The sequence below is a fragment of the Prionailurus viverrinus genome, chromosome B3, assembly GCF_022837055.1.
Source record: "Prionailurus viverrinus isolate Anna chromosome B3, UM_Priviv_1.0, whole genome shotgun sequence".
NCBI classification, from domain to species: Eukaryota; Metazoa; Chordata; class Mammalia; order Carnivora; family Felidae; genus Prionailurus; species Prionailurus viverrinus.
Window position 1 is genome coordinate 142,107,749 of NC_062566.1, and position 11,588 is coordinate 142,119,336.

Consider the following 11,588-nt stretch of genomic DNA (forward strand, 5'->3'; position numbering starts at 1 on the left):
AGGGGGCGTGGCAGCAGTACCATGGGAATTCTAGGGCCCTGGGCTCACAGGACAGATGCGGGAGGGGAGGGCGCCCCCCACTCAGCCTCGGCCCCGGGAGCAGGGCGGTCGGCGGGGCCCAGCCTCACCTGCGTCTCACTGTCCTTGCGGCCGGGCTGAGCGCCACCGGAGACCTCTTCCTCATCCCCTGCGGCAGGACGTTTCCGTCTGACTTGGAATTGAACCTTGTAAGGCTCTGAGTACTGAAGAATTTTGAGAGCGTCTTCATATTTAATGTTGTCAAAGAATATGGTTGCACTGAGCAGCTGATCACCTAGACAAACACAGAGTGGGCCCTTGGCCTCAGTTTCCCCGCTCTCGCCGTTCCTTCCAGAGATACAGGGGTGTGTGAGAGGGGCCCCTGACGGGGAGCCCGGCCCACCCTGCACGGAGCCCTGCGTGGGAAGGAGGCCACCCAGCCGCACAGAGAGCGAGCCGGGCTCAGCCCGAAAGGGCCTGGCGGGGTCCTCGGGGGCGTCCTGAGCCCCGGGGCCCTCCCGTCCTGGTGGGACCCGTGGGGACCGCAGGGGTGGGGCGGCCAGGGCACCTTCTCTTAGGCTGAAGAGCTTGGCGGCGGAGGAGTCCTTCAGCACTTGCTTGACGAAAATCCCTCGGTCCCCGCCCCCTGTGACGCTGTAGCCGCTGGCTCCGGCCTCCACGTCTGTCCTCAGCGTCACCTCTGTCGCCTCCTGCACGGACTGGATCAGAAGCACACAGGGGCCGTGGCGACCATCGGCCTGTGCCGCTGTGGCCATCGGTGCTGGGAGCCCCCCTGCCCTGCACACGGGGACCCCAGAGTCCCGCCCCTCATCCAGGTGACGCGGGGAAGAGGAGGAGCCCCAGCCAGAGCCCACGCTGTGTGTCCGAGCTCTGGAGGAAGCCAGCTGCAAGCCACCTCCCGTGGGAGCGGCCTCCTCGTATCCCCACCCCCACCCGCCAGGACTCGGGGGCAGCCCCGTAGGCCCAACGGGGCCGAGGAGGCTGGCCTTCTGGCTGGGCGGCCAAAGTCTCGTTCCTTCTTCACACACTCCAGCAGCGATGACGTGCAGCGTGGCCGATACTCTCTGAGGAGCCCCCGGGGCGCACGGCACACGGTGTGGCCAGCCTGACCTCAGACCCAGCGGACGCTTCCGGTCCCAGCCGGCTTCAGAGGTGCTGACCCACCGACGGCACGGCAGGCCGCCTCGGGAGGCAGCACGCCCTCCTCACAGGGAGCCCCCGGAACCCAGCCTCGCCCCTGGCCTGTGAAGCAGCTGCACCCATTACACAGCCGGGGACACCGAGGCCCACGTGCCTGGCTCTACCGGCCCGGTGTCCCTGCCCTCCCCCCCCCCCCCCCCACCGTAGGTTTCAGGGGAAGCCCGGACCAGCCTCTGGAGCCCCTGCCCGCAGACCAGGCCTGACAAAAGCGACAGGCAAGTCCCTCTCCTTGCTCCGACCTGCCCCCCCACCCCCCCAGAGCGGGGCCTCCCCCACCCTGACCCTCGGGCGTGGCCACACCCACCTGCCGACGACTCATCCTGGAAAACGTTCGAGAGTCTCCCGAGTCTCGCTTCCACCAGGACCTCCGACCCCCCGAGCCCGAGGAAGCCCGCCTTCTCCTTGTGTCCTCCCCCTGCAGGCACAGATGCCAAGGGTCACCCACCCGCCTCAGCCCGGAGCACGCGGGGGGCCCGGAGCGGTGCCGCGTGCCAGGGAGCCGAGCGCGTGGGGTGGCGGGGAGGCGGCCCTTGGCCCTGGTGCTTCCCGACCGGGCCCAGCCCCCAGGCCCCAGCGCCCGCACCCAGGGCGAACCCCACGGCAACTGGGGTTCTGTGTGGAGGGGGAGGAGGAAATAAAAGAAAACAAGGATTCAGCAAGAAGGCGCCCCCCGGCCTCCCCCGGCCCCCCGGGCCCCCTCCCCGGCCCCCTGGGCCCCCTCCCCCGGCCCCCCGGGCCCCCTCCCCGGCCTCCCCCCGGGCCCCCTCCCCGAGATGGTGTGTGTGCACGTCCAAAGTGCGGGCTCTCTTCCCCCACACGCACACACGCACGCATGCGCCCTCTCAACTGCGTCCCGGCCACCTGAAGGGAGGGGTCCCGAGGGAAGAAGGTCAGGATGTGGGAACGGCTGGAACTGTGGCCCAGGGGGCGGCAGGGCAGGGCAGGGCACGGCCGTGTGGCTGCACAAATGGTGCCAGTTGCCCACATGGGGCGACGAAGGAGACGCGGCCCCTGTGGCCCCACACCCGCACCTTCCCTCAGCCTGTGGGTCTCCGTCCGGCAGGCTTACCGGGAGTCCAAAGCCGGCACCCTCAGCAGTGCATTCGTAGACCGGCGAGGACCCCTGTGGCCTCGGCCGGACGATCTCGTCCACCGGCCCTTCGGTCACCTGGCAGGAGAGGACAATCAGGGGGGCTCTGCCCAGGCCCGCCAAAGGACGGGGGCTGTGTCGGGGGGGGCATGCATCCTCCGGGCCTTGCTTACAGAGGGGTCCTCTTCCGTTTCTGCATCTGGGTCCTCAGACTGCAGCTGCCGGCCAGACACTGCGGAGAGAGGGGCTGAGTCAGTGCGGCCTCGGGGGTGCGGAGACCAGATGGCAGACCCCGGGGGAGGGGCCCCGGAGAGTCTACGCACCGTGTTCGTGCACACGTGGCCCCGTCCCGGACGCCGGGCCTGAGGGCACGCGCAGGCCGGATGGCAGAGAGCCTGCACGAGGGAAGCTCAGACAAGGCACACTTCACGGATTTAGCCCAAGAAAGTCAGTAAGCAAACACGCAGGAAAGAACGCGCCCAGCCCCGAGGGAGGCCGCGGTGCAGGGCTGCCGCGGTACGGAACCCACGGTGTCCAGCAGTCAGCCGAGGGTTACGCGACACGCAAAGAAACAGCAAAGTATGATCCATACGGAGGAACAAGCAAGTGCTGGAAATTCTCTGAATGTCCCCAGGTGTTGGATTGAGCACAGACTTCCAAGCAGCCACGAGAAATGGAAAGTACGATGGCTTATCGTCGCAAAGACGTACAAGTGACAACAAAGCTACACAGAGATTCTGGAGTTGCAAAATGTACTACTGGGACTCAGTATCAGAACGGAGATGCCAGAAGAAAGAATCGAAAAACTCGAAAGCGAAGAGAAATTGGCCACTTTGGTCTTTTCAGCCCCCTGGCTGCGGGAGGCTCGGCCGCAATCGTGAACCACACAGCAATGACCCGCACCAGGAAGTTCATGACCGCCCGACGACTTCAGCGCAAGCAGCTGGTCACTGATGCTTCTCACCCCGGAAAGGCGACCGTACCTAAGACAGAAATTCGGGAAGAAGGAGCCAAATGGACAAGACCACCCCAGAGTCATCTTCGTATTGGATTCAGAGCCCACTTTGATGGTGGCGCGGTTTAGGATCCCTTGGATCGTGCAGGAACAGCGAACCCAAACGTGGACTCGTAAGACACGGCCTGTACACGAAGGAAAACGGGGAAAGGGACGCAAGAACAGAGCTAAGCACGTCAGGAGGTCTGCAAACGCCATGTGGGCGCCAGCAACGAGGAGGAGGAAAGAGTCTGCAAGGACCATTGGTGATTCCTGAAAAACGCGGAGAAGTTTCCCGAGAGGATGAGTAAACTAAGAACGAAGAAGAAGAAGAAGAAGAAGAAGAAGAAGAAATTGTCCAATTTGGAGAACAGAGGAAGAAAGGTTCAAGAGAACGAAAGCGCATGTGAGGTCGCGGGGCCACGTTCAGCCCAGCGGCACACAAGCAGTCGAAGGAAAGGAGAGAGAGAAAGAGGCGGAGGAAACGTGGTTTCCAACGGTACGCGGCGGTCGCAGCATGCCAGACACAGAGAGGCCCGGCCCCGAACGCATCCGGGCCGCGGGGTTGAAGAGGAGGAGAAGGGTGTGAAAGTGGCCAGAGAAGCGAGACCCGCCTGTGACCCTGTGACGGGCTCGGCCGCACAGTTCACGCCCAACGCCCGGGGAGCCGGGAGGACGCGGCCCGAGGCACCCAAGCTGCTCAGGGGAAAACCTTGTGAAGCAAGAATCCCGCGTCCAGCAAACCACCCTTCAAAAATCAAGGCAGGCGCGCCCGGGCGGCTCAGTCCGCGGGGCGTCCGACTTCGGCTCAGGGCGTGATCTCGCGGTTCGTGGGTTCGAGCCCCGCGTCGGGCTCGGTGCTGACAGCTCGGAGCCTGGAGCCGCTTCGGATTCTGTGTCCCCCTCTCTCTCTGCCCCTCCCCCATGCGCGCTCTCTCTCAAAATAAGTAAATAAACATTTAAAATGAATGAACAAATTAAACCAATTAAAATTAAAACCAACAGAACAGAACAAAGATCCCAGAACCAGACTCCTAGACACGAAGCTGTGGGAAACGGATAGGTGTTTTCAGTCCCTCGTGCTGGGTCGGTTGGCGATCCGTGCAGAGAAATGTCAACCCTTACGTCAGCCACAGGAAGTATTAACGTCACGGGGATTGTCGTTCCAAAGTGGAAGGCTTAACAGTGAAGCTTCCAGGAGATAAACAGAAATGACTTTGCGGTAGGAAAGCGACTCTTAACCAGCATACAGAAAGCGCGCTCCCTGAAGGAAATGGCCAAGTGGTCTACGCGAAAGTGAAGAGCTTCTGTTCGTCAGAAGACACCACTGAGGGAGTGAGCAGCCAGGCCACGGGTTGGGCAGAGATTTGCAACACGCTTACCAAACCGCAGCCTCCTACCCAAAATGTACAAAGAATTCGTGCAACACAAAAGGCAAAGACAGACAACCCAGTGGAAGAAGGGGCGAGAAGAACTTGGAAAGGCAAGTTCTCACAACAGACGACGCCGAGCCGTGAATTAACTTACGGAAAGGCGCACGGCGTGCTGGGTCCTCAGGACAGCGGCCAGTGGGAGCTCCGAGATACCGCTCCACTGCCACAGTGGAACGGTGGGAACGGCGGGAACGGGCAAGGGGGACCTCCCAGAGAGCTGTCCCGCACGTGGGCGACGGGAACGCCGCCCTGATGTGGGCGTTGGGTGCCCCGGCACAGTCACTTTGGAAAACCACCAGCAGTAGCTACTGAAGTCTGACCACCCTGCTCTACGGCCCAGCAGCTCCGTACCCAAGGGCATGCCCCCCAAAATGCACTCCCCAAAGGACAGGTACAGAAATGCCCATCCTGGCACCACGTAGTACCAGAAACCAGAAAGTCTCAAATGTCCACCGGCAGTGGGACGAGGAGAAACCGTGGCTATTTGTCCGACGGAATGCTCTCTGGGGACGATGTGACGGATAAAGGAGTGCAGATGGAAGTCCAGTCTACGCGGTTCACCGTCAGGCACGAGCCCACTCACGTGACAAGCTTTCTGGGGAGGGCAGAGCCTGGGGGGAAGGGCCTCTGGCGGCCGGACAGCTGCTTCTCCACAGGGGCACTGGGGACACGCGTGTGGCCACTTGGGGAAAATGCATCAAGCCACACGCTTAGGATTTGTACTCTTCCCCGATAAAGAATCTTTAAGGGGCGCCTGGGCGGCTCAGTTGGTCGAGTGTCCAACTTCGGCCCAGGTTCGTGGGTTCGGGCCCCACGTCCGGCTCTGTGCCGACAGCTCAGAACCCGCTTCTGATCTTGCGTCCCCTCCTCTCTCTGCCCCTTCCCCACGTGCCCCCTTCCCCACTCTCTCTCAAAAATAACCATTAACAATTTTTTTTAAAAAGAGAGAATCTCTAAAATTCTACATAAAGTTGAAATGAGGAAATCATCAACTTTATGCCCGTGAATGTGCACATTCAGACGTACTGGATTATCTGCAGACAAGCCCCCTGCGGACACTGCAGAGCAGACCAGACGGTTCTGTGATGAGTTAGCGATCAGCTCAGAACCCTCCCACACACACAGCTGAGCCCGGCGCCCCCGAATCGTACTAAACATCCCGAGAGGAAACGCACTGATCTCACACCAGCTCTGGTGACACGGCTGGGGCCGAGGGACGCACAGGTGCCCACCCACCCCAGCCAGCAGCGCGTGGGGAGAGGAAGGGTCTGGTCGGGGGTGCGGCCCGGGCCATCAGGCGAGGTGGGGGGAGGGGGTGGGAGGCCGCTCAGGGGGAGCTCCGCCAGGTGTCACCGGCCCGCCCAGAAACCCGCGGCCGCCCATCCTCGCCCAGAGCCTCCGCAGCCCAGCCGTTTCCCTGAGTCACACAACAAAACAGGAGCCGGCGACCGCCCTCTCCCCGGGCGTGTCCCTGGAGAGGCAGGGGGGCGGAGTCCCACAGGCCTGGGAAGGGCCACCCCCACCTGCCAGCTGGATGCCCTGTGCCTGGGGGTGGGGTGGGGTGGGTGGGATGGGGGCGCGCGGCGGTGGGAGCCTCCCGCGGTGCAGCAGGGATCCCCGGCCCTGAGAAGCTGCACCCCCAAATCTACTCCAGGAGTGTCCCGTGGGCGTCCAGGGCCCGGGTGAGGAAAGGTGTTGACAGCACGGAAGCCGGGGCACACCCCTCGCTGGGAACCAGCCTCACCACAGCCCCTCGGGCTCCACACCCCTGCAGGGTGAAGAGCGGGCTCTAACAGGTGGCTCGCTCGGCCCCAGCCCGCACCCCATGGAGGTGCCAGGAGGTGCCTGGCTCGGGCTCTAGGCCCTCCTGCACCCCCCTAGGCACAGCCGCTGGCTGGCCCGCTCGGGCCCAGGGACGCACAAACAGGAAGGAGGAAATCCCGCCTGTCTGATGCCAGCAAACTGCCAGCCTTGGGCCCGCACCCCGGGGAGGGAGGAGGCCCCAGTGCCCCCCAGAGCCTCGTCCCACCGGCCCCCCATGCCTGTGGGCCCCCCTCAGCGGTGACTGCAGGGGAAGGTGTCCTGTCCTTCTGCCTGACCCGCCCCCTGCCCCCTGCGGCCCCACAGACAGGCTCTGTGGACAGTCCAGCCCCGACGGTCATCTGGAACAATGGCTACTAAAAATACAGTCACCCCCACTTTCCAGGGGCGACAGGCTGAGCCAGCCCAGCGGTTCTGGCTGCTGGCACCTGGTGTCCCCCCAAAGGCCCTCCCCCGGCCTCCTCCTGGCTCGGGGCCCTGCCGCATCCATCCAGCCCCAAACCCTGACCCTTCCATGGCCTCAAATGTGACTGTAACATCCAACTGGGGCCGGTGCTTGTACCCAGGGTCGGGGAGGAGGGGCTCAGGACTTGGGGTGAGGGGTGAGGGGAGTACGCACCTGGGTCAGCAGAAAAGTTTCACTCCCTAGAATGTTGGAATATTCTAGGGCGGGGCTCAAGGAAGTGGGTCTGGGGAGAGGGCAGAGCCAAGGTGAGGTGAGCTGACAGGGGGAGCAGGTGCAGGGGGATGCAGACAGTGGGGTGTCTGCCCAGGATGACTCCCCCACGCTCACCTTGCCCGTAGGGCTCCCCTGTCAGCCCCTGGCCGTGGGGGTGCTCGGAGGGTCCAGAGTAGGGCCAGCCATGGGTGGGGCAACTTTGCTTAAACAAAACCCAAGTCTGCAAGGAGACTGGCTGCCCTCCAGGCGGGCCAGGGATGGTGGGGGTGTTTGCGTGCTGCCAGGGCAGCGGTGGGACTGGGGGTCTGGGACAGGCAGGGAGGAGAGCTGCAAACGGGGACCTGGACCGTGGCCCGAGAAGCCATCACGGGTGGGTGCGTGCGTGCATGCGCCTATGAGACCGTGGGTGTTGACGTGTGTGCCTGGCTCGGGAACCTTCCCTCGAGCACGGGTGCACAGTCCCGGGCAAGGCCCCCCAGCCACGCAGGGAGCCATGGGGGCGCCTGAGTCAGCTCTCCCCTCAGGGGACACTGCCCTTGGGCTTGGAGCCCAGGGCCGACACGGGCACACGGCACACTGGGGCCTCACCCCATCCTGGAACTTCACGAGGAAAGTGCTGGGCTCGGCTGACTGGTCATGAGACCTTCAGACTTCCCGAAGCAACACCCACAGGCAGCCAGGGCCTGCCCCCCTTCCCGACTGGCTCAGGGTAACCGTGCTGCCTGGGGAGGCCAGCTCGGCTCCCGCCTCTGCCCCCGCGGCTCTTGCCTGGCTGCCCTGGCCTGGGGGCGAGGGTCCTGTCCCACCGGCTCCGCTGCTGCTACAGCTGCAAGCTGGACACTTCCACACCACCCTGTCCCGCCCCCAGATGCCCAGCCCCGTCTGCCGAGCCCCAGGACGCCCTCAGTCCTGCCTGCAGAGGCCTGGGCCCCAGACCTTTGGAGCCGCACCCCAGACCGGCTCTCTCCCTGGCCCGGGCACTTCTCACGTTTGCTTCCTCTGCCGACTCACGGGCCCAGTGTGGCCACCCCGCCTCATCTCTGGCCCCAAGCGCTCAGAGCCCGGCACACAGTAGGTGCATAATAAAGGCTAGTGCAGGAAGGAGACGGGGAGCAGGGCAGATCTCTTGGGAAGGGGCACGTCCCACCCAGTCTGAGGACGCCCCTGAGCTGTGGGACTAGGCGGGCAATGGTGGGCCCAGCGTCTCTCCTTCTGCACCTGGAGAAACTGAGGCATGGGGGGGGGGCACACCAGCCCACCAGCTCCAAAGGGCCCGGCAGCCAAAAGGAAAGGCCCCCACAGTCCCGCCCGTCCCAGATGGGACTGGTGGGCCCGAGCCTATTTCTGTCTCTGAGCTGACAGGCCAGGACCCCCCAGACATCCCGCCCACCCCTGCAGGCCCCCAGGGGAGCTGGCCTTGCCTGAGGAGCCCTCCCCGGCCTCCCGGTCCAGCCTGGGGACCTGCCTGTCCTGGGATGGCAGTGGCTATGCTTGGCCACAGCCTTGGCTGCCGTGAACTGACATGCCTGTCCTAAGGAGGGCTGGGGCTGAGGCAGGGCAGAGGGCCAGGGACATAACAGCCGTGCTCCCCCAGCCCGAGCCCCCCACCCAGCCCCCTCAGGCCGACCGACTGGGCAGTGAAGAGGGCAGGGGCCCAAGGGTTGGACCTGGGCAGGGGGCAGGGGCAGGGGGCAGGGGGCAGGGGCAGGTACAGAGCACGGCCGCTGTGGCTTACCCAGCTCAGAAGTCCTCCCAGCTTGCCCAGGAGTGAAGGTCCCAGCTGGTGCTCCCTGCAGCTGCCCTCCCGGGTCCCTCCCCTCCACAGCCCTCCTCCGCTGCCAGGCCCTGGCCTCCTCCTCCTCAGGCCTGCCTGGAGCCCCACCAGAGGGATGGGCGGCCCCCTCACAGGCCCGGAGCTGGGCCAGGTCCCTCCCCCTGGGCTTCAAGGAGCTGGGGAGCCCGCCCCTTCCCCAGAGCCCCCCCCCCCCCGCCCCCGCCCCCGCCCCACCCAGCCCAAGCAGCTGACTGGGAGAGGAAACGCCCGCCCGCCCAGGGATGTCTGAGTCACTACCACCCGCCCGTGCAGTCCAGTCCAGTCCTGCTGTGTAGACAGGTACGCAGATGCAGATGTCAGATAGGACGCTCCGAGCAAGCTTTTCTTGGGCCCCGCGCCTCAGTTTCCCTGCAGGAAGCTGGCCAGGCTAGGGGGTGCAGGGCAGGGGAGGCACAGCCCAAGGCGTACATAGGCCCTTCCAACAAAGTCCTGCCCCATCTGGGCCGAGGCCCCGGCCCAGGGCACAGCCAGCTCCTTCCACAGCAGACACCGGCAAGGCCAGAGCAGGGAAGGACCCAGCCCACCCAGGGTCCCGGGCGAGCCAGTGACCTTGTGGGGCGGGGGGGGGGGGGGGGGGACTGCTCACCCGCCGAGTCCCCCTGGGGCAGCCTGACCCCGGCCACCCTTCCAGTCCTGCTGCCACCTCTCCAGGTGGGTGCCTTGGGGCCCAGGAACCTGCATCTGTCCCCCCCTCCCCAGTCACTTGGCTAGAAGCGGAGCTGAAGACCCCAGTCATCTGCTCCCCAAAGCTCCGGCTGCCTGGTCTGCCACATCTGGTCACCTCACCCTGCCGGCCCCAGGACTCAGCTCCCACGCTGGGCACCGAGGGGCGGGTGGGAAGACGCGGACCCCAGGCCCGACCGGGCTGCAGGAGCCCCGGCAGGCCCGGGCAGGACCGCACCCGCCGTGCCATCGGCAGATCTCTTGCTGGGTCCCAGAGCCGCCCCGCCCCACGCCCCACGGCCCCGCGGGGTGGGGCCCGGCTGGCTGCTGGCATCTGCACCCCACGAGCAGGTCGGAGCAGGCCTGCACAGCTGAGGGACCCACACGGGGTTCCAGGGCAGTGTGGGGTCAGGCCCGGCCCTGGGGAGGAGGCAGTGGGGCGGCCGAGCACACACCCCTGCCTGACACCACAGGCCAGGATCAGCAAGGTTGGGGGCTCTGGGGACGGCCGAGGGCAGCAGGCCCCACAGCAGAACAGGAGAAGCCAGGGGTGGCCTGGGGTGTGGTGCCGGGAAGGGGGATCCCAGGGAGGAAGGAGACTCTGGCCAGCCTGGGCCCGGGGCGTCGGGCACTCTTGAGCCCAGGGGTGGGCCACCAGTCCGGGAAGGAACGATGGCACCCAGGCCTCTCCCAGCCTCCCCTGTCCCTAAAACTTTAACGGTCACAGATGACTCTATGTCCAGTGAGACAGGAAAGCTGGTGGCCAGACGGTCCTCACCTGGGAGCTCTTTGTTTCCTGCCTGACACGCAGCAGATGTCACCTCCCCCAGGGCAGGGCTGAGCCTCCCCGGAGGAGAAGCAGGGTCACCCCCGCCCCTCCTCTCCTGAGCCCGGGTGCCCCAAACCCACAGAGCCACGTCCCCAGCCTCCCGATCCGCCGGCCGCAGGCCCTGGGCCCTGCCATAGCCCTGGTTCCCCGGCAGCCCGCAGGCTGCAGCCCTGCCCTCCCCTCCCCGACACCCCCCCCAGGCCCCCAGGGGTGCACGTGCTGCTTACTCTGCCCGGAGTGCTTTCCCAGCTCGGACCCTGGCCTCTCTCCCACGTGTGGCCCGTGGCCAGCACTGTGTGCGGGCGGCTCCCCTGCCCGTGGTTCCACACAGGTGCCAGCCAGATGGGACAACTGGACATACAGGGCTCTGGGTCCAGACCACCGTGGCCTTGCAGGGGCAAGACCTTTCATTCCTCGTCCCCGGGATAGTGTCCAGTCCCACGGGGGTCCCACCCGGCTCTCCGGCTGGTAAGGGCCACGGTGCAAGGCCCTGCCCGCCTGCCGGCCCCCCGCTGCCGGCCCCCCGTGGCCAGGCAGGTGCTAGGGCAGCTGAAGGGGGTCTGATGAGCTGCGGCAGCACGGGTCCTGAGGGTTAAAGCCACCTGCACCCTGGGCTCCCACTCGGAGCCACCATGGGAGCTCAGCTGCTGTCCAGGGCCGGGCAGGGCGACGGGGGAGGAGGCCAGGCCCAGGCACGGCGTTCCTAGCGGGGCGTGTCACAGAAGACCCCCGAGGTGCTGGTGCCACCCAGGAGTAAGGCCTGCCAGGGAGGGAGCCCGGGGGGGAGGCCATCCTCTTCCCCACCCGGGAGGGGCCCACGCCGCTCCGGGGAACGAGGGCGTCAACAGGACGTGGGACGTAGGACGCAGGAGGGGGCAGAGCACCAGAGCCTGGCGCAGGTCGCCCAAGGCTGACCCCACTCAGAGCGGCAGCCGGCAGGGGGCTTGAGCCCCAAACACAGGGTGCATGACTTACCCAAATGGGGTCTCCTGCCCACTAGCCTCCT

At 65.6% G+C, this 11,588-nt stretch overlaps 1 protein-coding gene across 4 annotated transcripts in view; it reads right to left on the bottom strand.

The window, feature by feature from the left end:
- The window catches only part of AHNAK2 (AHNAK nucleoprotein 2), a 32,004-nt gene extending 22,893 nt beyond the window's left edge, over positions 1-9,111 (bottom strand). For 3 of the 4 annotated variants that reach the window (XM_047863675.1, XM_047863677.1, XM_047863676.1), the window contains exons 1-4: positions 2,309-2,401; positions 1,544-1,654; positions 587-737; positions 129-313 (exon numbers count right to left, since the gene is read on the bottom strand). In XM_047863675.1, coding sequence (XP_047719631.1) covers positions 129-313; positions 587-737; positions 1,544-1,558 — 351 coding nt within the window. In that variant the 5' untranslated portion in view covers positions 1,559-1,654; positions 2,309-2,401. Of the gene's footprint in view, positions 1-128; positions 314-586; positions 738-1,543; positions 1,655-2,308; positions 2,408-2,502; positions 2,562-8,991 lie in introns of those variants that run through there. The other variant, XM_047863674.1, reaches the window with a different exon arrangement.
- Positions 9,112-11,588: the final 2,477 nt, after the last annotated feature.